Here is a 22,582-nt window from a genome sequence, read left to right as displayed (position 1 = left end):
TGGAGAATGGGTCCTCCCCAAGACTCACCGGCAAAGCGGCAGCAGCAAGGATGTATAGAAGAAAAAAATAAGAAATGTTGGAAGTGTGGAGAGGTAGAGGGTGACCTCTACCATATGTGGTGGACCTGTAGTAAAGTGAAGGGCTTTTGGGAACTAATCTATAACGAACTTAAAAAAATCTTTAAATATACTTTCCCAAAAAGACCTGAAGCTTTTCTACTGGAATTGATTGGAAAGGAAATTGAAAAAAAAAAGATAAAAACCTCTTTTTATATGCCACGACAGCAGCCAGAAATATGTTAGCTCAGAATTGGAAAACAGACATAATACCGAATATAATGGACTGGCAGGTTAAAATGATGGACTACGCAGAACTGGCCAGACTATCAGGAAAATTAAGAGATCAGGACGAGCAGAAGTTTCAAGAAAATTGGAGTAAATATTTGATGTATATAAGAAACAATTGTAAATCTTTGAAGACACTGATAGGGTTGGAATAACTCTTACAGCGTGTAGTTGATAATAAGATATATAGAGTACGTGATATTAGAACTTTATTTGATACTTACCAAAGAAATGGAGGGAAGTCAGAGGCATGATAGAGCCTAAGTTAAATATGTAACCTATATATGTGTAATTTATGAATGTATGTATGTGTACTGAAAATCAATAAAAATTTAATTTGCAAAAAAGAAAGAAAATGACTTCTCGTGCTTCAAAGTTCACTAGGGAGAAGAGACACCGTCCAGTTGCCAGTCCTCTGAAACAGCAGGGATTGAGCTGACCTCTTCGACATCCGAGGTGCCAGAACAGAGCCCAGGTTCCATCTGTCATAAGGTCTATTACGGGCTGGCGCTGAAGTCACAGTGGCCTCTGCCAAAGCTGGGTTCTTTTTACAAGCCATGGAGGTTACCTACGCAGAAGCTCGAGCGGTTATAACTATTTTTTAAATTATATTTTATTGTTTCAATATTTTAAACATATACAGTCATACCTCGGGTTACAGATGCTTGAGGTTGCGTTTTCTCAGGTTACAGACCGCCGAAAATCGGAAGTACTGGAACAGGTTACTTCCGGGTTCCGGCGGTCGCGCATGCGCAGAAGCGCTAAATCACGCTTTGCGCATGCGCAGAAGTGGCGAATTGCAACCCACGCAGCCGTGGGTTGCGAACGCTGCAGGTTGCGAACGTGCATCTTGCACGGATCACGTTCGCAACCCGAGCGCCCACTGTATAGCCAAAAGACAATGTTGTCTTTTCTCTTATTTTTTGTTGACTTCCTACCCTGTTTTCCATGGAGTTGTTTCTCTCCTGCTTGACCCCTTAGAAGAAGGGACAGATAGAAGATCTGTCAAATCATAATCACAATATTATAATCTAATTACTTCTGCTGCTCATGGATAAAATCCTGCTCACGAGTTCAGCGTACTATAATGTGAAAAAGGCCACAAAACACTCATCCTTACATTCTCTTAATTTTTCTGATAATTTTGCCAGTTCTGCATAGTCCATTATCTCACTTATCCCTTCTTTGGAACTTCTTTTTCCTTCCATTTCTGCGCATACAGAATCTTAGCTGCTGTTGTTACATATAGAAACAACTTTAACTAATTATAATTAATAGCAGGTCACCACAACCAAAAACTGCAGTATCTAGCTCACCACTGCAATGATAAACCCTAAAAATAAAATTGAGACAAGACGATTTAAGGAAAATTCACCAGAAACTATTCATTTTGGTTGTTGTCAATGGCTGTGGACATGCTGTAACATTACAGCACACGACTCTCCCCCCCAAATCATGGGAACTGTAGTTTACCCCTAAACACAGTGCTATAGGTCCCAGTGCAACACATGACTGGCTTATCCTAGAGCAGTGTTTCCCAACCGGTGTTCCGCGGCACACCAGTGTGCCGTGAGACCTTGCCTGGTGTGCCGTGGGAGGGAGGACGCTCTTTGGAGGACGCCCCGTGCTTCGCGCAGCGGTCCGCAAGCCTTGGGCGCCTGGGGGAACTCCCCCCCCGGCGCTCAAGGCTTGCGGGCGGCAGCCTGCAGCGCGGAGCGCGGGGCGCCCTTTGGAGGACGCCCTGTGCTTCGCGCAGCTGTCCGCAAGCCTTGGGCGCCTGGGGGAACTCCCCCCCCGGCGCGCAAGGCTTGCGGGCGGCAGCCTGCAGCGCGGAGCGCCCTTTGGAGGACGCCCCGTGCTTCGCGCAGCTGTCCGCAAGCCTTGGGCGCCTGGGGGAACTCCCCCCCCGGCGCGCAAGGCTTGCGGGCGGCAGCCTGCAGCGCGGAGCGCGGGGCGCCCTTTGGAGGACGCCCCGTGCTTCGCGCAGCTGTCCGCAAGCCTTGGGCGCCTGGGGGAACTCCCCCCCCGGCGCGCAAGGCTTGCGGCGGCAGCCTGCAGCGCGGAGCGCGGGGCGTCTTTCGGAGGATGCCCCGTTCTTTGCGCAGCTGTCCGCAAGCCTTGCGCGCCCAGGGGAACTCCCCCCCGCGTGCACGGCTTGCGGGCGGCAGCCAGCAGCGTGGAGCACGGGGCGCCCTCCGTAGGAGGCTGCGGAGGGTGGCGCGGAGCTGCCCGCGCTCCAGGGCTTCTTGCAGCTCCGCGCCACCCCCGGATCCCGGTGCGAAGCCGCGCGGGGCTGCGGAGGGTGGCACGGAGCTGCCTGCGCTCCAGGGCTTCTTGCAGCTCCGCGCCACCCCCCGGATCCCGGCGCGAAGCCGCGCGGGGCTGCGGAGGGTGGTGCGGAGCTGCCTGCGCTCCAGGGCTTCTTGCAGCTCCGCGCCACCCCCCGGATCCCGGCGCGAAGCCGCGCGGGGCTCCGGAGGGTGGCGCCGAGCTACCTGGGCTCCAGGGCTTCCTGCAGCTCTGCACCACCCTCTGGATCCTGGCGCGAAGCCGCGCGGGGCTCCGGAGGGTGGTGCGAAGCTGCCTGCGCTCCAGGGCTTCTTGCAGCTCCGCGCCACCCCCCGGATCCCAGCGCGAAGCCGCACGGGGCTCTGGAGGGTAGCGCAGAGCTGCCTGCATCCCGAAGCCTGGTGCGCGCTGAAGAGCGCCCCCGGGCTTCACGCACCTCTCCGCAAGCCTGGGGAGACCAGTGTGGCTCCCTAGGCTTGCGGATATCAGGCTGTTCTGGGGGCTGGGGTCGGGGGAAGCTTGGGCTTCCCCCGCGCCTGCCCCGTGCCTGGGGAGGGGAAATTTTTTTCCCTTTATTCTCCCCCCAAAAAATTAGGTGCGTCTTATGGGGCGGTGCGTCCTATGGGGCGAAAAATATGGTAGTCAATATAGGCACAGAGTTAAATTTTTTAACATTTTCTAATGGTGGTGTGCCTCGAGATTTTTTTCATGAAACAAGTGTGCCTTTGCCCAAAAAAGGTTGGGAAACACTGTCCTAGAGATCACTGCGTGCAAAAACTTGCAATGCCAGAAAATGATGTTGAGCCTAATATTTACCCTGGAATCCCAACCACCTTTCCCAGAACAATGTACGACACCCTGGACTCAGCTATACAGCTCCAAATAGAACATTTTATTTTATTTTAAATATGTATTTTAATTAATTTTTCATTAATAACCAATATGAGCCACAGGGGACGCGGGTGGCGCTGTGGGTAAAACCTCAGTGTCTAGGACTTGCCAATCGTATGGTCGACGGTTCGAATCCCCGCGGCGGGGTGAGCTCCCGTCTTTCAGTCCCAGCTCCTGCCCACCTAGCAGTTCGAAAGCACCCCTAAGTGCAAGTAGATAAATAGGTACCGCTTTATAGCGGGAAGGTAAACGGTGTTTCCGTGTGCTGCGCTGGTGCTGGCTCGCCAGAGCAGCTTCGTCACGCTGGCCACATGACCCAGAAGTGTCTCCGGACAGCGCTGGCCCCCGGCCTCTTAAGTGAGATGGGCGCACAACCCTAGAGTCAGAAACAACTGGCCCGTACGGGCAGGGATACCTTTACCTTTTACCTATGAGCCACATTATTACAATATCAAATCATGCCAAAGCATAATACAATTTATAAAGCCAATTATACATTCCAAATTAAACAAATTGGGTGACTTCCCATGTTCTGATCATCCGGAGATCATTATTCCTAAATCCTGCACAGAATCTCATATATAATCCAAATACACCAATTCTGATCTCGATCCTTTCTTCTCAGCCAGTGTGGTGTAGTAGTTAAGAGCGGTAGTCTCGTAATCTGGGGAACCGGGTTCGCGTCTCCGCTCCTCCACATGCAGCTGCTGGGTGACCTTGGGCCAGTCACACTTCTTTGAAGTCTCTCAGCCCCACTCACCTCACAGAGTGTTTGTTGTGGGGGAGGAAGGGAAAGGAGAATGTTAGCCGCTTTGAGACTTCTTCAGGTAGTGATAAAGCGGGATATCAAATCCAAACTCTTCTTCTTCTTCTGTTTTTGCAGCCACTGGTGTAATGATTTCACTCGTATTCAAAAAATCCTTCTTCATTAACTTGCAAGAGGGATTTAACACCTGTAGTTTTCTGTGTAAATTATTTTTCCTTTGTACTCCCTTTCCTGTTATAATCCATTGTCCTTCTTGCAGGTTGTTTCCTTTGAAGAGCTGTTTTTCCAAACTGCATCAGAACCATCGCCATCTTGTTTATGAGAGCCAAAAGTATACTGGCATCAGGCCATGGCGTAGGGCTGACATTCAGCTCTTTGTTCTTTAATCTTCCCATCATTTTTAACAAGCTGATGTCTCACCAAAGCAATTATAAATCCAAATTAATGCTCTCCATAGGAGACAGTGCCACAAAACCTCACAGTATTTTACACAGTCTTCCGTTTGAAGAACTCCATAGGTAGATTCTAAAGTTCTTGTAAAGTCCCTGTTACATTCCATTTACAATTGTAATCCAATAGTAAATTCAATCCATTAACAGTTTCTTGGTTCATCTTCAGTGAAGGTTTGCCGGGTCATAAATCAGCAAATATAATGTAAATAAAGTATATATATAATGGGAGCAGAGAGCACGTTGGACTTGCTGTCAGCTGTGTTATCTTGTTAAAATTATCCATGACAATATTTTTTTTAAGTAAAAACAGAATATAAAAGCAGGTCAAAGTAGGCCAACATACTCTGCCTCACCTTCTCTTATACCTCTGAGTAAGGAAGGGTCAATTGGGAGTTGGCTAGACAGGCAAATGAAACTCAAAAGCCCGCATCTAATTAATTTGTCAGGAAGTCAGTGCGTACAATGAAATTATTCACTGTTTGATCTACTCCCAGGGTAGGGTCAGAAGGAACATGATGCCACCACCTTTTGGAAGCTGAGCAGGTCTAGGTCTGCTTAGTGCTGGTTAGAGACTGCCTGAGAACTGCATGTGCATGTACACTACTTTGGGCTCGATGATGGAAGAGAAGGTTAAGTGCAAGTAAATAAACATGTAAATATGAGCAGCTAGAGCTCAAATGTCGCTAAATGACAGCTTTAAACCATTTCTCTAGCTCTAGGAGGAGCACCTAAAGGCTGCCTGCCAACCTGTGAAAATGAGATGGTAGTGCCTAAAAGCATTCCATGATTTGTCCAGCCCTGCTAAAGGACCTGAAACAGTTGTATCTCTAAGTTATCATTTGAATTCTTTTACTTCTAGCCCTCTTCCCAAAGATACAAACAGACACTCAATCTCATTTTAACCCGTTGCTCCAAAGTCGTTCCAAGAAGTTGCTCTCTGCACCCCATCTCTTCTAGATGCTGAAAGGAAGGATCTTACTCTGCTCCCATGGCCAGAGGGGGCCAACCAAACAGAGACTAAAATCTAGTTGGAAAGATTTAGTTTAAATACATCAGCCGAAGACCTATGTAAGAAATTAGTTCCAAAAAGATGTGAGCATATTAGTACCAAACAGAAATCAACAGCAGATTATATATACATGAATCTTGGGAAAGAAGAAAGTATATGTGGATGACAGTAAGGAAGAGCATATGCAGATAATGATTACATGGAAAACAAAACAGCACCTGTTTATGCAATTACTTGCATATACTGTTCCTTATACAGTAGACTACTCCCTTCCTCATGATTCATTTATATACAATACATGCTGTTGTTCTCTCTTTGATAGCTTCACGCTCACATCGTTCATGAACTAAAATCCATTCACTCATCTCAAGCGACGCTCCCCGGCCCCTCACCACAACCCTGCAGAGTAGGGCGAGGGGCGAGGGAGGCTGGCAGGCCAAGGTCCCCCCGCCCTGGGAGTGGGGGCTTCCCCGTAACCCCCGGGCCTGGCTCCGCACTCGGCGGGGCGTCTTTCCTGAGGCAACGGAGGCGGCTCTCTGCACATGCTCAGGAAACACGGCAGCCTTGGCCATCGTTTATCACCGGCTCGCTGTCAAATTACGATACGATATGATACGATCATCTTCATTGTCATTGTCCCATACAGAACAACGAAATTGAAAAAATCTACATAAGACATTCAGAAAGCAACAAGCCTGCTATCCCAGCTATCCTGGCCTGGTTAGCCCCCTAAAACCTCTGATACCCCATAATTAAATACAATATACTCCCACAGAAACTCCTTCCACTGCCTTGAAAACCCAAATCGCCTTTGGCTAGAAACTCTTTCTCAGGCGGCTAGTCCTAGTCTTTATAACCCTGAAAGAGATCATTCCCGCCCCCTGCTCTTCCTTCTCCTCTCGCCACCCCGCGACCTCGAGTCCCTCCTGAGGTAAAGACACAGCCCAATGAGCAGCCCCAACCGCCATCTTGAAACAACCGCCACTCTCAGCATCCATCTGACCTGCCCCGCCCCGCACACCTGACTCTGACCTCCGATTGGCTGATGGGGCCTGGGCTTTGCCCAGATACGGCGCAAGCAAAGTGTTGTCGGAGGAGCCGGCCAATGGGGAGGACTCGGAAGGGGCGGGGGGAGAAAGCGAGGAGGAGGAGCCAGCTCTCCCACTGCCTTCTGGGAGTCGTAGTGCCTGCTCTCCATTCCTCCCCCTACAGAAGGGCCTGAATGGAGGCAGTGAGAGATATTCTTTTCTTGGGCTCCATGATCATGGCAGATGCTGACAGCAGTCACAAAATTACAAGACGCCTGCTTCTTGGGAGAAAAGCAATGACAAACCTAGGTAGCATCTGAAGAAGCAGACACATCACCTTGCCGACAAAGGTCCATACAGTGGTACCTCGGGTTACAGACGCTTCAGGTTACAGACTCTGCCAACCCAGAAATAGTACCTTGAGTTAAGAACTTTGCTTCAGGATGAGAACCGAAATCGTGCTCCAGCAGCGCGGCGGCAGCAGGAGGCCCCATTAGCTAAAGTGGTGCTTCAGGTTAAGAACAGTTTCAGGTTAAGAACGGACCTCCAGAACGAATTAAGTACTTAACCCGAGGTACCACTGTATAGTTAAAGCTATGGTTTTTCCAGTAGTGATGTATGGAAGTGAGAGCTTGGACCATAAAGAAGGCTTGATGCTTTTGAATTATGGTCTGGAGGAGACTCTTGAAAGTCCCATGGACTGCAAGAAGATCCAACCTCTCCATTCTGAAGGAAATCAGCCCTGAGTGCTCACTGGAAGGACAGATCCTGAAGCTGAGGCTCCAAGACTTTGGCCACCTCATGAGAAGAGAAGACTCCCTGGAAAAGACCCTAAAATTGGGAAAGATGGCAGGCACAAGGAGAAGGGGACGACAGAGGACCAGATGGTTGGACAGTGTTCTCGAAGCTAGCAGCATGAGTTTGACCAAACTGCGGGAGGCAGTGGAAGACAGGAGTGCCTGGCGTGCTCTGGTCCATGGGGTCACGAAGAGTAAGACATGACTAAACGACTAAACAACAACAACAACACACACTTGTAATTCAACCAGTGTTTAATTGCTTTTTAATTGTTGATTTTCCCGCCTGGCCCCAATATTTTTAGCTTGTCTTATTTTCATCCGTGAGCTGCCTTGAGTCCCCGTCAGGAAAATAAATATGTGATCATTCTAATAATAAATTCAAGCCAGGCATTTTTCATCCCTATATACAATGCTGGCAAGAGAGGAAGGCCACCCATAACTTAGAGTGCGGAGGTGAAACAAGCATATGATCCTCGGATGAAGCGTGTCATAGAAATTTGATGAATTTATTTTACTTTAATAAATATAATAATGATATTGCCTTGACCTGCTTGGCCAAAAAATCTCACATGGCTTTTGGATTCAGCAAAACCCAGGGGGACCGCAGGGAAACTGCAAGGCCACACCTGCACACTCCTGGCCCATTGTCCCAGGCCAGGTGAGCAAGAGGTCTCCTTTCCACTGACATCATTGCACTCCTGGTGTTGCCATAAATAACGCTGTGACCTCATGTCTCCAGGGGCTTGGGGGCCCCTAGCAACGCTGGTGAGGAGCAGCCAAATTATCAGAGAGTTTTTATTTCCTTTTGCCCCCTGAAGATTACAGATCACAAAGAGGCAAAGGGGAATATCAGGTAAAATAACTCCTGTGCATTCAAACTGGCTGCCTCTGGTTGCTAACCTTCATTCTGACAGATTGTTATTGAACTGCCCTGGATACTTTCCTTTTTTTGACGAAGGGTGGTGTATTTTATTCCCTAAAAGAATAAAATAAATTCTGGGGTTGGCCAAATAACAGCCCATCATGACAGTAAGATTCCATAAAGTTTGGATTCAATTTGCTCCAGGAGTTGCCGTCGCTTAGCCCCAGAACAGGTTTTCAGCCCTAAAGAATCTCAGTCTTAGGACAGGAGAGCTAATGAAGGCAAGGAGGCCTCTGAACATATGCAAAGTGCCTTTCCTTTCACCACTTGAGTTGCAGCAACCCAATCACCTTCTTCTTGCTCCTCCAGCCTGACACTCTGCAACTACGGGAGACGCAAGACCCTCTTGGGGTGTCGATGGTGTGAACCCCTCCATCATAGGCTCAGGTTGCATAGATGTGTAAATCAACCATAGATCCTCAAGAGATCACCGTCTCCGCTGCCCCTCAATCCCAAAAGGAAACACAAACCCTGGGTGAATGCCTGGAACCCGTGGACTCTCGCACCACGGAGATGGGGTTGGCGTGCAGCAATAGGGAGAGATTGCTTGCTGCCCCTCAAGTGGTGAAAGGAAGGGGAGTCCAAAGGGGTTCCCAATGAGCAAACCAACCAGGGGGCCATTCCCTCTCTTGCAGGATGAGCTCCTTCCTGAAGAAGTTCCGGGGCCTGAAAAAGAAGCACCAGGAAAGTAATGAAAACATCCAGGAGAGCAACCAGGGGCAGCGGGACAAGCTGGAGGCCCCGTCATCTAGTCTGCAACAAAGTGCCACCCACGACCCGGCTGGCCGGAGAACCTCCCAGCTCTTGCCCATGCTGGTGAAATCTTCCCAGTCACCTGCGGAGGCCAGGAGGAAATCTCAGGCCCCTCGGGTCGTCTTCCCAGAGCTAGTCCAGAGTCAGGCCAGCACTATTCAGCCAGGCAGCAGCAGACAGGACTCCAGGCAGCAGCGGCACTTGTCCCTGGGGAAAAAGAAGAGCCCTGAGGATTCTGGGCCAGTGTTCCCAGGTGAGTAGGCAGAACCAGATCCCTTTCGGGTTCCCCTTGGCAAGGCCTGTGTCATCCGAGGCCGGGGTCTCTCTTGGTTTCCTTGATCTCTGGGTGCAAGTCCCACCCACCCCACCCCTCCTTTTTAAGAGGCGTGTAACATGGAGCAGGGACTTCCAGGTGGCTGCCCCCGTTCTGTTCTGCATTGCTGGGGGTTGGACTAGGTGACCCCGCAGGTCCCTTCAAACGCTACAGTTCTATGATCCCTTCTCAGTTATGGCATTGTTGTAAATAAAAATTTGCCCTTTTCCCTTATGGGGTATCCAAGAGCCCATATTAGAGTCCTTACATAGGTTCCCTATTGGTAAGAGAAAATAACAGAGGCCAACCAGAGAATATTGAGAAGCAAAGCAGCTAGTAAGCTTGATCTTTATTGATCTGTTGCAACAGGGTCCTCACTCACCACATGCAGGAGGGAGGAGGAACCCAGAACAATGGTGTGCAAGTCCTTATATAGACTTTTGAAATTCCCATTCTCTAGATCAAGACCACCCCCAGAAACATTATGCATACATCACAGAAGGGGTGTGAAATATACTCAGAGTCGCAAAGTGATTTCATGCTCTTTATTCAGCTCATAGTGGTGAGGAGGAATGAATCAATGTCCCCTCAGAGTATCTGCTTTATATACATTATTTACACAATGGGCTGCACATGATTGGCTAATTCCGGAATTCTACTGTAAGCCAATCAGGTTGTGGATTCACTTCTATCTGGAGCATGATTGGGTGGTTCCTGCCAACCAATCATACTGCTGCATTGTTCTAGGACCAATCAGACTGCTGCATTCTGAATCCTATTGTTCTAGGACCAATCAGACTGCTGCCTTTTGGATCCTATTGTTCTAGGACCAATCAGACTGCTGCAGTTTGGATCCTATTCAACTCAGTACATAACACCCCTCCCCTCTAAGTTCCACTCCTGCCCGGGAGGTTGCATTCATAGTCCTCAAGGTACGCCGGTGGCCTACGTGTGCGTTGCGGCCTGGGGTGTTCCCTGGTCCGGGGTTCAGGTTCTGGCTCGTGTTCCAAGGATGCTGGCTGTGATGGGGCTGTTTGGTCTGGCGCAAGCGGCTCGCTCAGTCGTGGTTCTGGCTCCGGTGTCCTTTCGGCCTCACGGGTCCTCTCTGTATTTACTGATTCTGCCTCTCCTACTTGCCCCTGCTGCTCTATGGGCCTCACTGCCCCACTGTTCCCTTGGGACTCCTCTGACCTGTCCTCCTCCTCCTGGTTTTCTCCCGGGAATCGTCGCCGTATCTGGTCGCAGTGGCGGCGCCAGCATTGCCCCCCATCTGTTAGCACCTCGTACGACACGGGGCCAGTGACCCTGGTGATTGTGGCGGGTACCCATGCAGGGCCTGCCCCAAAATTCTTTGCGTACACTGGGTCCTGGGCCTCGAAGGTCCGGGGGTTCCTGCCTTCCCCCACCACTACCTCATCCTGAGCTCTATCGGGGTGAAGGCGGTCCAATCTGATTGCAAGGCGCCGACCCATTAGTAGTTCAGCGGGGCTCCGGCCAGTCGTTGAGCTGGGGGTGCTGTGCTGTGCTAGAAGGAATGTGGCAAGGCGGTACTCCCAATCCCCTTGCGTCATGCGGCGAAGGGTGTTCTTGGTGGTCCGCACCATGCGTTCTGCTTGGCCATTGGTGGCAGGGTGGAATGGCGCCGAACGGATGTGGCGGATGGCGTTCTGCGCTGTAAAGGTTTGGAATTCTCCTGACGTAAATGCAGTCCCGTTGTCTGAAACGAGAGTGTCAGGGAGCCCGTGGGTTGCAAACAGCCTGCGTAGTACCCGGATGGCTGCGGACGTAGAAGTGGACGGTACCAGTGCGACTTCCAGCCATTTGGTGTAGGAGTCCACCACTATGAAGAATGTTTTCCCCTGAAAGGGGCCAGCGAAGTCCACATGCAGGCGTGACCATGGTGCTCGGGCGGACTCCCAGGACTGGACTGGGGCCCTTGGGGGATCTGGGCGGGATTCTTGGCAGGCCTGGCAGTGTTTGACCCAGGCCTCTATCTCTCCATCGATCCCCGGCCACCACACATAACTCCTGGCAAGGGCCTTCATTCTTACTACCCCTGGGTGTGTCTCGTGTAGGGCTGTGAGGACCCTTTTGCGGAGGGGCTGGGGAACAACGACCCTGCTTCCCCATAACAGGCACCCCTTGTGGGCCGACAGTTCATGTTTGCGGGTTGTGTAGCCAGCGAATTCTGGCCCGGGGCTGCTGCTGGGCCATCCCCTCCACACCCAGTCCAGGACCCGGGAGATGACCCTATCTTTCTTGGAATGGTCTGCAACTTCTTGTGCCTGAATGGGGTGGTCGGGAAGCAGCTCCAGGCTCATAACCTCTTGTGCAGGTGCTGGGTCGGGGCCTGTTTCCGGTAGTGGTAGCCTGCTGAGGGCGTCTGCATGGCCCATCGCCTTCCCCGGACGGTGAATCAGTGCATACTGGTAGCTGGCAAGGAAAATTGACCACCTGAGGACGCGAGGAGACAGCACTTGGGGGGTCTGCTTTTCGGGGGCAAACAAGCCAAGCAACGGCTTGTGGTCAGTCACCACAGTAAAGGGCCGCCCGTACAAGAAATCATGGAATTTTTTTACTCCCTTCACGATTGCCAGACCCTCCTTGTCGATTTGCGAGTAGTTCCGCTCGGTTGCATTGAGTGTCTGGGAAAAGTATGCCACCGGTACCTCTCTTCCATCCGGGAGTTGGTGTCCCAGGACAGCGCCAATGCCATAGGGCGAGGCGTCGCATGCTAGCACCACTGGCAGCCTCTCGTCGAAGTGTGCCAAGACCGAGTTTGAGACAAGCAAGTCCTTGACTGCCTGGAATGCGGCCTCCTGGCGCTGGCCCCACATCCAAGGGGCCCGCTTGTCCAGGAGTCTGTGTAGGGGCTCCGCTACCGCCGCCTTGTGGGGAAGGAAGGAATGGTAAAAGTTCAATAGTCCCAAGAAGGCCTGAAGTTCAGTCTTGTTCTTGGGCGCTGGGGCATCACAAATGGCCCGTACCTTGTCCCCAGTTGGGTGGACCCCTTCTGCGTCCACCATAAATCCCAGAAAGTCCACCTGAGGCACTCCTAGTAGACATTTTTCCCGCTTCACCTTGAGACCCGCTGTCTGGAAACGGTGCAGAACAGTGCGGAGGCGGTCCTCAAACTCCTCTGGTGTGGGCCCGGCAATCAACACATCATCGAAGAAGGGGGTGACGCCAGGAATCCCTTTAAGGAGCGAGTCCATTAGATTCTGGAATATGCCTGGTGCCACGCTGACACCGAATTGCAGCCGCTTTACCCTGAACGCTCCTCTGTGCGTCACAATCGTCTGTGCCTCTGCTGTGGCCTCATCAACTGGCAGCTGTTGATATGCTTGGGCCAAGTCCAGCTTGCCAAAAATTTTCGACCCAGCCAGGGTGGCAAGGACATGGCTGACCACTGGCACTGGGTATGCATGGGCCGTGAGGGCCTTGTTTATGGTACATTTGTAGTCTGCGCAGATGCGGACCGAACCATTAGGCTTGACGGGTGTGACAATTGGGGTTTCCCAGGGGGCATTAGGCACCGGCTCCAGCACTCCTTGCTCCACGAGTCGGTCCAATTCCTCGTCTATACGGGGTTTCAGGGCGAACGGGACCCGGCGGGCCTTGAGCCTGACCGGTCGTACTGCGGGGTCAAGCTGTAGAGCAATGGGGGGCCCCGTATACTGTCCCAATTTCCCATCAAAAACCCCGGAAATTCCTTGCATATGGCGTCCACGTCCACTTGTAAGCTCGTGTGGTTCACCCCGGTGACGGCTAGCCCCAGTGGTCCAAACCATGCCAATCCCAGTAAGCTAATGTAGGGGCCCTTGACCACAAGCAAGTCCAGTCGCCGCGTCCGCCCTCGGTATTGCATCCTGAAGGTCCCCACCCCCATGGTGGGGACCTTACGTTTCTGGAAGTCCCGGAGGGTGAATGGGGCCGGCCTGAGTTTGGGACCCCCAGTAGGACACAGTTTCCTTAAGGTTCTTGCCGAGATTATGGATAGAGTTGAACCCGTGTCAAGCTCCATGCAGCATGGGGCCCCCTCTATCTGTACCTCTACATAAATTTTCTCTACGTTGGGGTGGGGCAACTGGTATACCTGGAAGTCCGTGAGCTCCGTCGAGTTGCCTTGGTGCGTTGGGCCCCGGGACCTGGGGCTCTTGGATTGGTCATCTGATGCCTGGCATCGGGTGGGCCGAGCCCGACACACCCGGGCGATGTGTCCCAACTTTCTGCACTGCCTGCACTCCGCGTTGCGGAAACGGCAGGTCCTCCTCTCGTGACTTTCTCCACAGCTTGCGCAGTTCCCTCCTTCTCGTCGAGGCAGCTGTGGTATGTGGGCTGCTTGAGTGCGCTGCTGTACTCGGTGCACCTCCTCCCTGTTGGATCCTGAGTCGTCGGTGAGGTCTTCATGGTGGACCCTCGGTTGGGATGGCTGGCTCGGCCGTGCCTCTTGCGTCGACCTCTCGGCAGCTTCCGTTGCCAGGGCCTCCTCCAGAGCGACCTGGAACGTTAGGTTCTTCTTAGCATAGAGGCGTCGTTGCAGCTTCTCATCCTTCAGGCCACCGACGAGGCGGTCACGAAGCATGTTCTCCAGCTCTGAGAAGTTGCAGAACCGGGCAGCTTGGCGGAGAGAGGTCACAAACCCAGTTATGGTTTCCCCAGGGGCTTGCCGCTTTGCGTAGAAGGCATTTCGACAAGCCACCACTGAGGGCTGTGGCGAAAAGTGCCCCTTCAGCTGTTCCATTATTGTTTTGTATGGAACAGTAGCAACATCTTCAGGCGCAAGGAGAGCCCGGGCAATTTCAAACGTCTCCTCTCCGCAGACGCTGAAGAATATTGCCCTCTTCTTGGCGTCTTCTTCATCGGTGACCCCTTTGGCTTCTAGGAGGGAGGTGAAACGGGAGGCGTACGCTTCCCAGTCTCCAGATGCTGGGTTGAACGGCGAGAAGCTGCTGTCGGTTGCCATTCTGAGTTCCTTGTGTCCCGGAGCTGAAGCCTGGATACACGGTGCGAGGCAGCGGTGCGGCAGGTGGCGGTACTGCGGTGCTGTGTGTGGCCGTCAGCTTAGCGGGATCCCACCTTCGTCGCCAGTGAAATATACTCAGAGTCGCAAAGTGATTTCATGCTCTTTATTCAGCTCATAGTGGTGAGGAGGAATGAATCAATGTCCCCTCAGAGTATCTGCTTTATATACATTATTTACACAATGGGCTGCACATGATTGGCTAATTCCGGAATTCTACTGTAAGCCAATCAGGTTGTGGATTCACTTCTATCTGGAGCATGATTGGGTGGTTCCTGCCAACCAATCATACTGCTGCATTGTTCTAGGACCAATCAGACTGCTGCATTCTGAATCCTATTGTTCTAGGACCAATCAGACTGCTGCCTTTTGGATCCTATTGTTCTAGGACCAATCAGACTGCTGCAGTTTGGATCCTATTCAACTCAGTACATAACAGGGTGTATCCTAAGACCACCCCTCAGATACATCCCACCTACATCACAGAAATTTAAATGTTGTTTTTCTCCTGTCACAGTTTATCTCCTGTCTGGCAAGTTACTTGATTGGATTTCCCGGGGAGCCTGGCCATTCTTTTGTAGTGGTAAAATACTTATTTCCTGGGCCAGGTCACAGGCTCACACCTTATTCATATCTTAGATGTGTCCTTAAGACAGGATTTGTGAGGAAAGAGACAATGGGGAGACTTTTCCAGTTTGACCTTGCAGAGAAAACATTTAGTCAGTTTAGGAATCAAAATGGTTCCAGGTTGGTCTTCCTGTGTTGATCTATGTATGTGCAGTTATGAACATTACCATATATCTAAGACCATAAAATTCCTATCACAGCATGCATCTGCTATCTGCACTTTCCAGAAACCATTTCCCCCAGTTTGGTGAAAGGGGACAAATTCAACACAGCGCTAAGCAGATTGCCACATTTGCTCAGACATTTCTGCTTTCCTGGTGGGACAACCTACCCGCTCCTTCCCCCCTGCATGCTTTGTTCTGGGGGTTCGCCTGCCTACCCCTGAGCCAATTTGGGGGTGCTTGGGGGGCATATGGGGAGAAGAGAGGGTGGGGGAAGCCCAATTGTGCTAGCAGAAGTCCAGGGTGCATGGAACGTACACACATGTGGGAAGTGTCTTGTAATTCTGGATATGCAGGAGTTTACAGTGAAGAGCAACGACAAAGTAGTACTAGGAGCCATGGGGAGCTCTTTCATTAGGAGGTCCCTGATGAAGGCTGGAAATGACCCTCAGCCACCCCAGAAAGACCCCTCCCCTGAAAGTTTACCCCAGTATGATAGACACCAGGTGGTGCCATTTGAAGCGTGCAGAGATGACATGGTGCGGCCACCCTTTGGGGCTGCCATTGCCGGTCCGAGGAACTGAGCCGATGCGGCAGTTCTGTGGCCCCTTCCCCATGACCTGCTTCCTGAACCTTCGTCCGGATCCGTTTGCCAAAGATTGTGGGGATGTTGAATGAGGTCAGCGAGTGAGCGCTCGTCCCAGTTCATTCGCAGGGAGATGAGACAATGTCGCATCAAGAAAATGCTAGCTCCCACTTTCCATTCTAGTTTCCCTGTCACTTTTCCCACCACGAAAAATGTCCGATTTGGAGTCTGTTGGGGAGCGGGAAGTAGGTTCATTGTGCAAATCGCTTCAACCGAGCAACTTGACTCTGCCGACGTGCCATTGAATCCCATCTGGAAGGAGCAACTGGAAGCCCCCTGACAAAAAACTGACCTTTCCTCTCATCTGCCTCACTTACTCACCTCTCTCTTTCTCTTTCTCTTATTTCTCTTTCTCTTTCTCAAGAACTCTCAGATGAGAAATTTGGATACTTGTGGGCGGGTAAGAAGCTCCTGAGTGGAAAGTCGCTCAGAGAAACTTTGGAGATGATGGATGAGCGGGAAATTTTGGACACCATTCTCAAACACCTCCAGCCAGCTCCCCAGGTGTGTGTGATGCAGGGTAAAGGTAAAGGTAAAGGTACCCCTGCCTGTACGGGCCAGTCGTGTCCGACTCTAGGGTTGTGCGCCCATCTCACTTAAGAGGCCGGGGGCCAGCGCTGTCCGGAGACACTTCCAGGTCACGTGGCCAGCGTGACATCACTGCATCTGGCAAGCCAGAGCCGCACACGGAAACGCCGTTTACCTTCCCGCTAGAAAGCGGTCCCTATTTATCTACTTGCACTTAAGAGTGCTTTCGAACTGCTAAGTGGGCAGGAGCTGGGACCGAACGACGGGAGCTCACCCCGCCACGGGGATTCAAACCACCGACCATGCGATTGGCAAGCCCTAGGCGCTGAGGTTTTACCCACAGCACCACCCATGTCCCTTATGATGCAGGGTAGAGTTGATTTAAATCAAATCAATTTAAAATCATGACTCAAATCACTAGCCAGTAAGATTTTGGGAATAATAAATGTTCAGAGTTGTTTTTTGCCGTTATATCAAAAACTACTGATTTGGTTATACTGTTAGAAATGCATAGACAGATAATTATGATATTTCTAGTCTAGTCTATTTCTAGGCATGCATATTTTTTAAAGAGAAGACAAGTGGCAAATAAATGGCGACTGTTCTCTAGACAAAAAAAATGACACTTTTCTTAATTTTATTCCTTTTTCTTTCCGACTTTAAAAGCAGACCTCCAGTGTCCACAGAAAATCGACTATCTTGTCCCAGGATTCAGCTGCCTCAAACCTGAGAGCAGCAGTCCCTGGCCAGCAGAAGACCTCTAAGTCAGGACATGAGAAGGTAAGTTCTGAGTATTGTAGATGACACCGGGTGGGGTGGGGTGGGCAGCATACAATCTGAGGAAAGAAGAACAGAGAAGTTTTACTTTCTTTCTTAGCACAGGCCTTGTACATAGCAGGGAGACACTGAACAAAACATTCAGAGGCAAAGCTCCCTCAGAACTACCAAGCCAATCAGAGTGCAGGCTTCCTCAGTAAGCGTCAGCAAGCAAAACCTCCCCCTTTCCCTCCTTTGGTTATTTGGCTTGAACATGAACACAACTCACCTAGAATGACCTCCTGTTGGAAGGGTGAACTTCCAGCAAAACATTTTCTTCATGGAGCGTGGGAGGTCATCCCCCCACTCCTGCTTCGCACACTCAGGCCCTGAGAGGGCCGTAAACATCTGGTCTCCAGCTGTTTTTGAACTACAGTTCCCATCGTCCCTGACCACTGGTCCTGCTAGCTAGGGGTGATGGGAGTTGTAGTCCAAAAACAGCTGGAGACCCAAGTTTGGGAAACCCTGATCTAACGCTAATATTTGAAGGAGCTTTGAACAAGGGTTCTGTGGGGGAAGCAAGACCATTCATGGGGCATGAGGGTGCTTCTAATGTCTGGTGCAGACGGAACTCTGGTTTCTTCTGAGCTCGAGGGTCCACAGCAGTTGGCTCCCCCTTTCCCCCTTTGGGAAAAGAGAGGGGGCAGAGCGTTTGGCAGCCTCCCTCATTGAGCAAGCTGACCAACTCTGCCTCTTCTGGCTGTCCCCGCAGGGAATACAAGGAGATCGTCTGAACGCAACCTGCTGCTCAGGTTTTCTCTCTGTCTTGGCAACCAACAACTGTGGGTGCCAGAAAAGAGACCACCCTCTCCCAATTTCAGTCATGCAGGGTGGGTGGGGAGACCCATAAGAGGCTGCGGGTGCAGGTACTAGTTTTCTTAAAAAGCGGGAAGAACCTAGGGTCAGTTTATCTAGGACAAAAGTGTGTCGTAAGAACGAAAGAGGAGCCAGCTGGGTAAGACCAGCAGCCTGCACAGTCCAGGATCCTTATCTCACAGTGGCCAACCAGATGCCCATGGGAAATTTGAAAGCAGAATTTGAACACAGAGGCCTTTGCCCTCCTGTGGTTTCCAGCAACTGGTATTCAGAAGCATTCCTGCCTCCAGCTGTGGAGGCAGAGCAATTAGGACATGCTGAACTTTTCAGCTTTCAAATTCCTCAAATGAGGGGTACTAAAGAGTTGTAGCATGACTTGGGATTTCAGAAGATACTGTGGTTAAATTAATATAATTTAGCTTTGTGTGGTAAGTAAACTGTGTGTCAAATTGCATACAAATCATTAAAACAATTGTCTAGTACTTGCAATCTATTATTATTATTATTATTATTATTATTATTATTATTATTATTATTATTATTATTATTTTATTAAGCATTACCTGACATTTTCAGAAGGTAAAATTGAAATTCTTTGGTTTTCAAAAAGCAGTTTATGTAACTGGTGGGGTCTCCTCACTGTGACTCACCCAAACCTTCCCCACCCCTTAGACTGTCCTCTATAGATACTACGGACTCAAACTACGGGATTCCATGAACAAAGATACAGTCCACCAATACTTGCACTTACTTCTAAAGTTGCCTCTTGAAGAGGAAACAGTCAGAGAGGTGAGTGAATTCCTGTGTTCCCATAAAGTCCTAGACAGTGCTACACGGTTTGGACAAATGTACACGTTTTTGCCAGCAGATCCCACTAATACAGCACATTTATTCAAACATTGGTTGGATGACTGCACCACAAAATTACCTGTGCAAATTTTGAAAGATAGCAATGTTTTGTTTCAAACATTGTTTCTGAAAGTGCAGATTGACGTGTGTTATGAGAATTATAAGGTCTAAGATATAAAATAAGTGTACCAAGCAAACACATACATAAATATATAAACCGCATGTCTGAAACAGTACAGGGGAAAGTCCTGAAACCATTTTGTCTCTCCCAAACTGACCACAAATGTTTCTCTGCAAGGAGGGAGGAAATGAGAAAAACCTCCCCATTGTCTCTTTGCTCACAAATCCTGCCATAAGGGCACATTTAAGATATGAATAGGGCGAGCCTGTGACCTGGACTCAGGAATTAAGTAGTTTTCATCACGAAAGAATAGCCAGGCTGTCCAGGTAAACCCATTAGCAGCCAGGTAACCCCACCAACAGGTTTTGTGTCAGACAGGATTCTGTTGTAGATCGCCCCTTCTCTGATGTATGTATGATGTATTGGGGGAGGCAGGTCTTGGGCTCCAGGGTGGGCAAATTTAAAATGTCTATATAAGGGCTTGCGTGTCATTGTTTGGGGTCCCTCTGCTTCCTGCGTGTGGTTGTGAGCACCCTGTTGCAACAGTTAATAAAGATCAGGCTTACTAGCTGCTTTTCTTTTCAGTATTCTCTGGTTGGTTATTTTCTCCTACCAATAGAGAACCTACAAAAGGACTCTATGGGCTCTTGGGTACCCCATAAGGGAAAAGGAGCATTTTTTCCTCATAACACGTGCATCGTTCTCCATAGGGAATTTCTGAAGCTGTCGGTGTGGCTTCATACTGCCATTTATCTCAGATGCTGATGGCGCTGCGTGATTTCGGCCATTCTAAGGTAAGGGTGTCAAATGAGGAAGGAGCATTGCAAGAGTGTGGCTCAGCCACCCCCAACCTGGTGCCCCTTCCCCATCTGTGTGTTTTGAACTGGAACTCCCATCAGCCCCAGACAGCATGGCCAATGGTTAGACACGATAGGAGTTGTAGCACAACAATATCTGAAGGGCACCAGGTTGAGAAGATCCTGGCAGATTGGGTCCTTAGCTGCTATTATATATATATATATATATATATATATGCTTTCGTAGATTTTCACGGGTACAGGAATGCAGGTTTTGGTGTCCTCGGGTGTCTTCCCGTGTAAAAGTTGGGGTGTCTAGGCGACGTTTCGACGAGGTCTCACTCGTCATCTTCAGGCTGGTGCTTTCGGCTTCTTGTTACTGGAACAGAGCAGGATCTCAGTGTTTGAGTTCCTATAAATACTGTTGAGGAGGTGTGGTGTATAGCCTCCAATGTTCTGGGCCGAGAGGAAGTTCCCAGGCTAGTGTGCCTTTTCTTCTTTTGTTCCTTAATTGCTTGAGGGATAGCAACTTCAGCCCTATGCAGAATCCATCTCTTCACACGTTCCAAACTCCTTCCAGTTCATAGAAACAATAAAGAAGCAAAACCTACATCCCAATGACCTACTTGTGAGCTTCGATGTTGTATCTCTCTTCACACAAGTGCCTAGGGAGCCATCAGGTTTTTTGTAGATTAGGACGTCAAGGAAGGGAAGTTGGTTGTTGGCTTCTATTTCCATAGTGAATTGTATTTTGGGGTGTAGGCTGTTGAGATGTGTGAGGAAGCTGTCCAGTTTTTCCTTCCCGTGTGGCCAAATTACAAAGGTGTCGTCAACATATCTGAGCCAAAGTTTGGGTTTGTGTTCTGACTTGTCTAAAGCATTGGTTTCAAAGTGTTCCATGTACAGGTTTGCGATGACCGGTGAGAGGGGTGATCCCATAGGTGCTCCTTCTATCTGTTTGTATCTTTGTCCATTGTGGATGAAGTACGTGTTGGTTAGGCAGTGGTTGGTCAGGTCCAAGATGTATTCGGGGGGATTGTATTTGTTTTGAATGGCTGTCAAGGCTTCATTAATGGGCACTTGTGTGAAGAGAGATACAACATCGAAGCTCACAAGTAGGTCATTGGGATGTAGGTTTTGCTTCTTTATTGTTTCTATGAACTGGAAGGAGTTTGGAACGTGTGAAGAGATGGATTCTGCATAGGGCTGAAGTTGCTATCCCTCAAGCAATTAAGGAACAAAAGAAGAAAAGGCACACTAGCCTGGGAACTTCCTCTCGGCCCAGAACATTGGAGGCTATACACCACACCTCCTCAACAGTATTTATAGGAACTCAAACACTGAGATCCTGCTCTGTTCCAGTAACAAGAAGCCGAAAGCACCAGCCTGAAGATGACGAGTGAGACCTCGTCGAAACGTCGCCTAGACACCCCAACTTTTACACGGGAAGACACCCGAGGACACCAAAACCTGCATATATATATATAATCTACGAAAGCATATATATATATATATATATTAATTATATTTTTATTGGTTTTCAAATTCAAAAAACAAATTCATACACTCCATACATCTTAATTAAATCTTACTTCTCTTTTTGACTTCCCTCAATTTGTCTGCAATTCTTTCCCTTTATTACTTTTTACACATTTCTGCCATTTTAACCATTTCCCCTCACAGAGCTTCCTTAAAACTTACAAACGTAATTTGATTATCACTCAGTTTTTGCATATATTGGATAAACTTTTCCCAATCTTCTTTAAATCTTTGGTCTCGTCGATTCCGGATCCTTCCAGTCATTCTATCCAGTTCTGCATAGTCCATCATTTTAGTTCTCCATTCTTCTATCATAGGTAGCTCCTCCTGTTTCCATTTCTGGGCCATCAGTATTCTTGCTGCTGTCACTGCATATAAAAATAACTTCTTTTCTTTCTTATTTATCTCCATTCTACTTCTCTGTTTATTATCATTGCAAATTGTGCTTGTAACGCTTTAATATTCATTTTAGTTTTTTTATCTTCAGGACTGGTAACCAATCTCTTCTCATTCTCCATTATTTGTTTTAAAATTTCCTTTCCCCCTTTTTCTCTCAATTTATTGGGTCCTTAGCTGCTATTTAGATCCACATCAAAGCATACGAAACAGCCTCTGGGTTCCTATTATCTAGAACAGGCATCCCCAAACTCGGCCCTCCAGATGTTTTGTGACTACAATTCCCATCATCCCTGACCACCAGTCCTGTTAGCTAGGGATGATGGGAGCTGTAGTCCCAAAACATCTGGTGGGCCGAGTTTGGGGATGCCTGATCTAGAAAAACAGAGCTGCTTTGGAAGAGCATGAATCCTCCTCCATTTCAAAATATGCTCTTTTTCAAGGGATGTGATCCTTACCACTCCAATAAAGGAATTAGATCTGCTAATGCTCTCAGTATGTAAGGCCAGAAACTTCCTCTGGGTGTATGTCTCAGCCATCCTTCTGAAGTGGGCTCCAGCAGTCCTGTCTCTGTGGCTCCAGATCCTAGATCTAATCTGATCCTTTTGCTCAGTCAGTCAGCCAAACGGATTCGTTAGAAACCATTGGTCATCCCCAAAGTACAAGCAATACAAAAGTGCACTGACTCATGTTTT

The 22,582-nt window shown here is 49.4% G+C and overlaps 1 protein-coding gene across 1 annotated transcript in view; it reads left to right on the top strand.

Annotated features, from left to right (window-relative positions):
- The first annotated feature begins 9,138 nt into the window (after positions 1-9,138).
- Positions 9,139-22,582, top strand: part of LOC114606566 (maestro heat-like repeat family member 5) — a 37,043-nt gene continuing 23,599 nt past the window's right edge. The window contains exons 1-5 of the mRNA XM_077935881.1: positions 9,139-9,508; positions 16,390-16,529; positions 17,223-17,333; positions 18,858-18,974; positions 19,866-19,949. Coding sequence (XP_077792007.1) covers positions 9,139-9,508; positions 16,390-16,529; positions 17,223-17,333; positions 18,858-18,974; positions 19,866-19,949 — 822 coding nt within the window. The remainder of the gene's footprint in view (positions 9,509-16,389; positions 16,530-17,222; positions 17,334-18,857; positions 18,975-19,865; positions 19,950-22,582) is intronic.

Source organism: Podarcis muralis, chromosome 11 (genome assembly GCF_964188315.1).
Source record: "Podarcis muralis chromosome 11, rPodMur119.hap1.1, whole genome shotgun sequence".
Classification (NCBI taxonomy): Eukaryota; Metazoa; Chordata; class Lepidosauria; order Squamata; family Lacertidae; genus Podarcis; species Podarcis muralis.
Note: the sequence above shows the minus strand (reverse complement) of the source record. Positions and strands in the feature narration are given on the sequence as shown.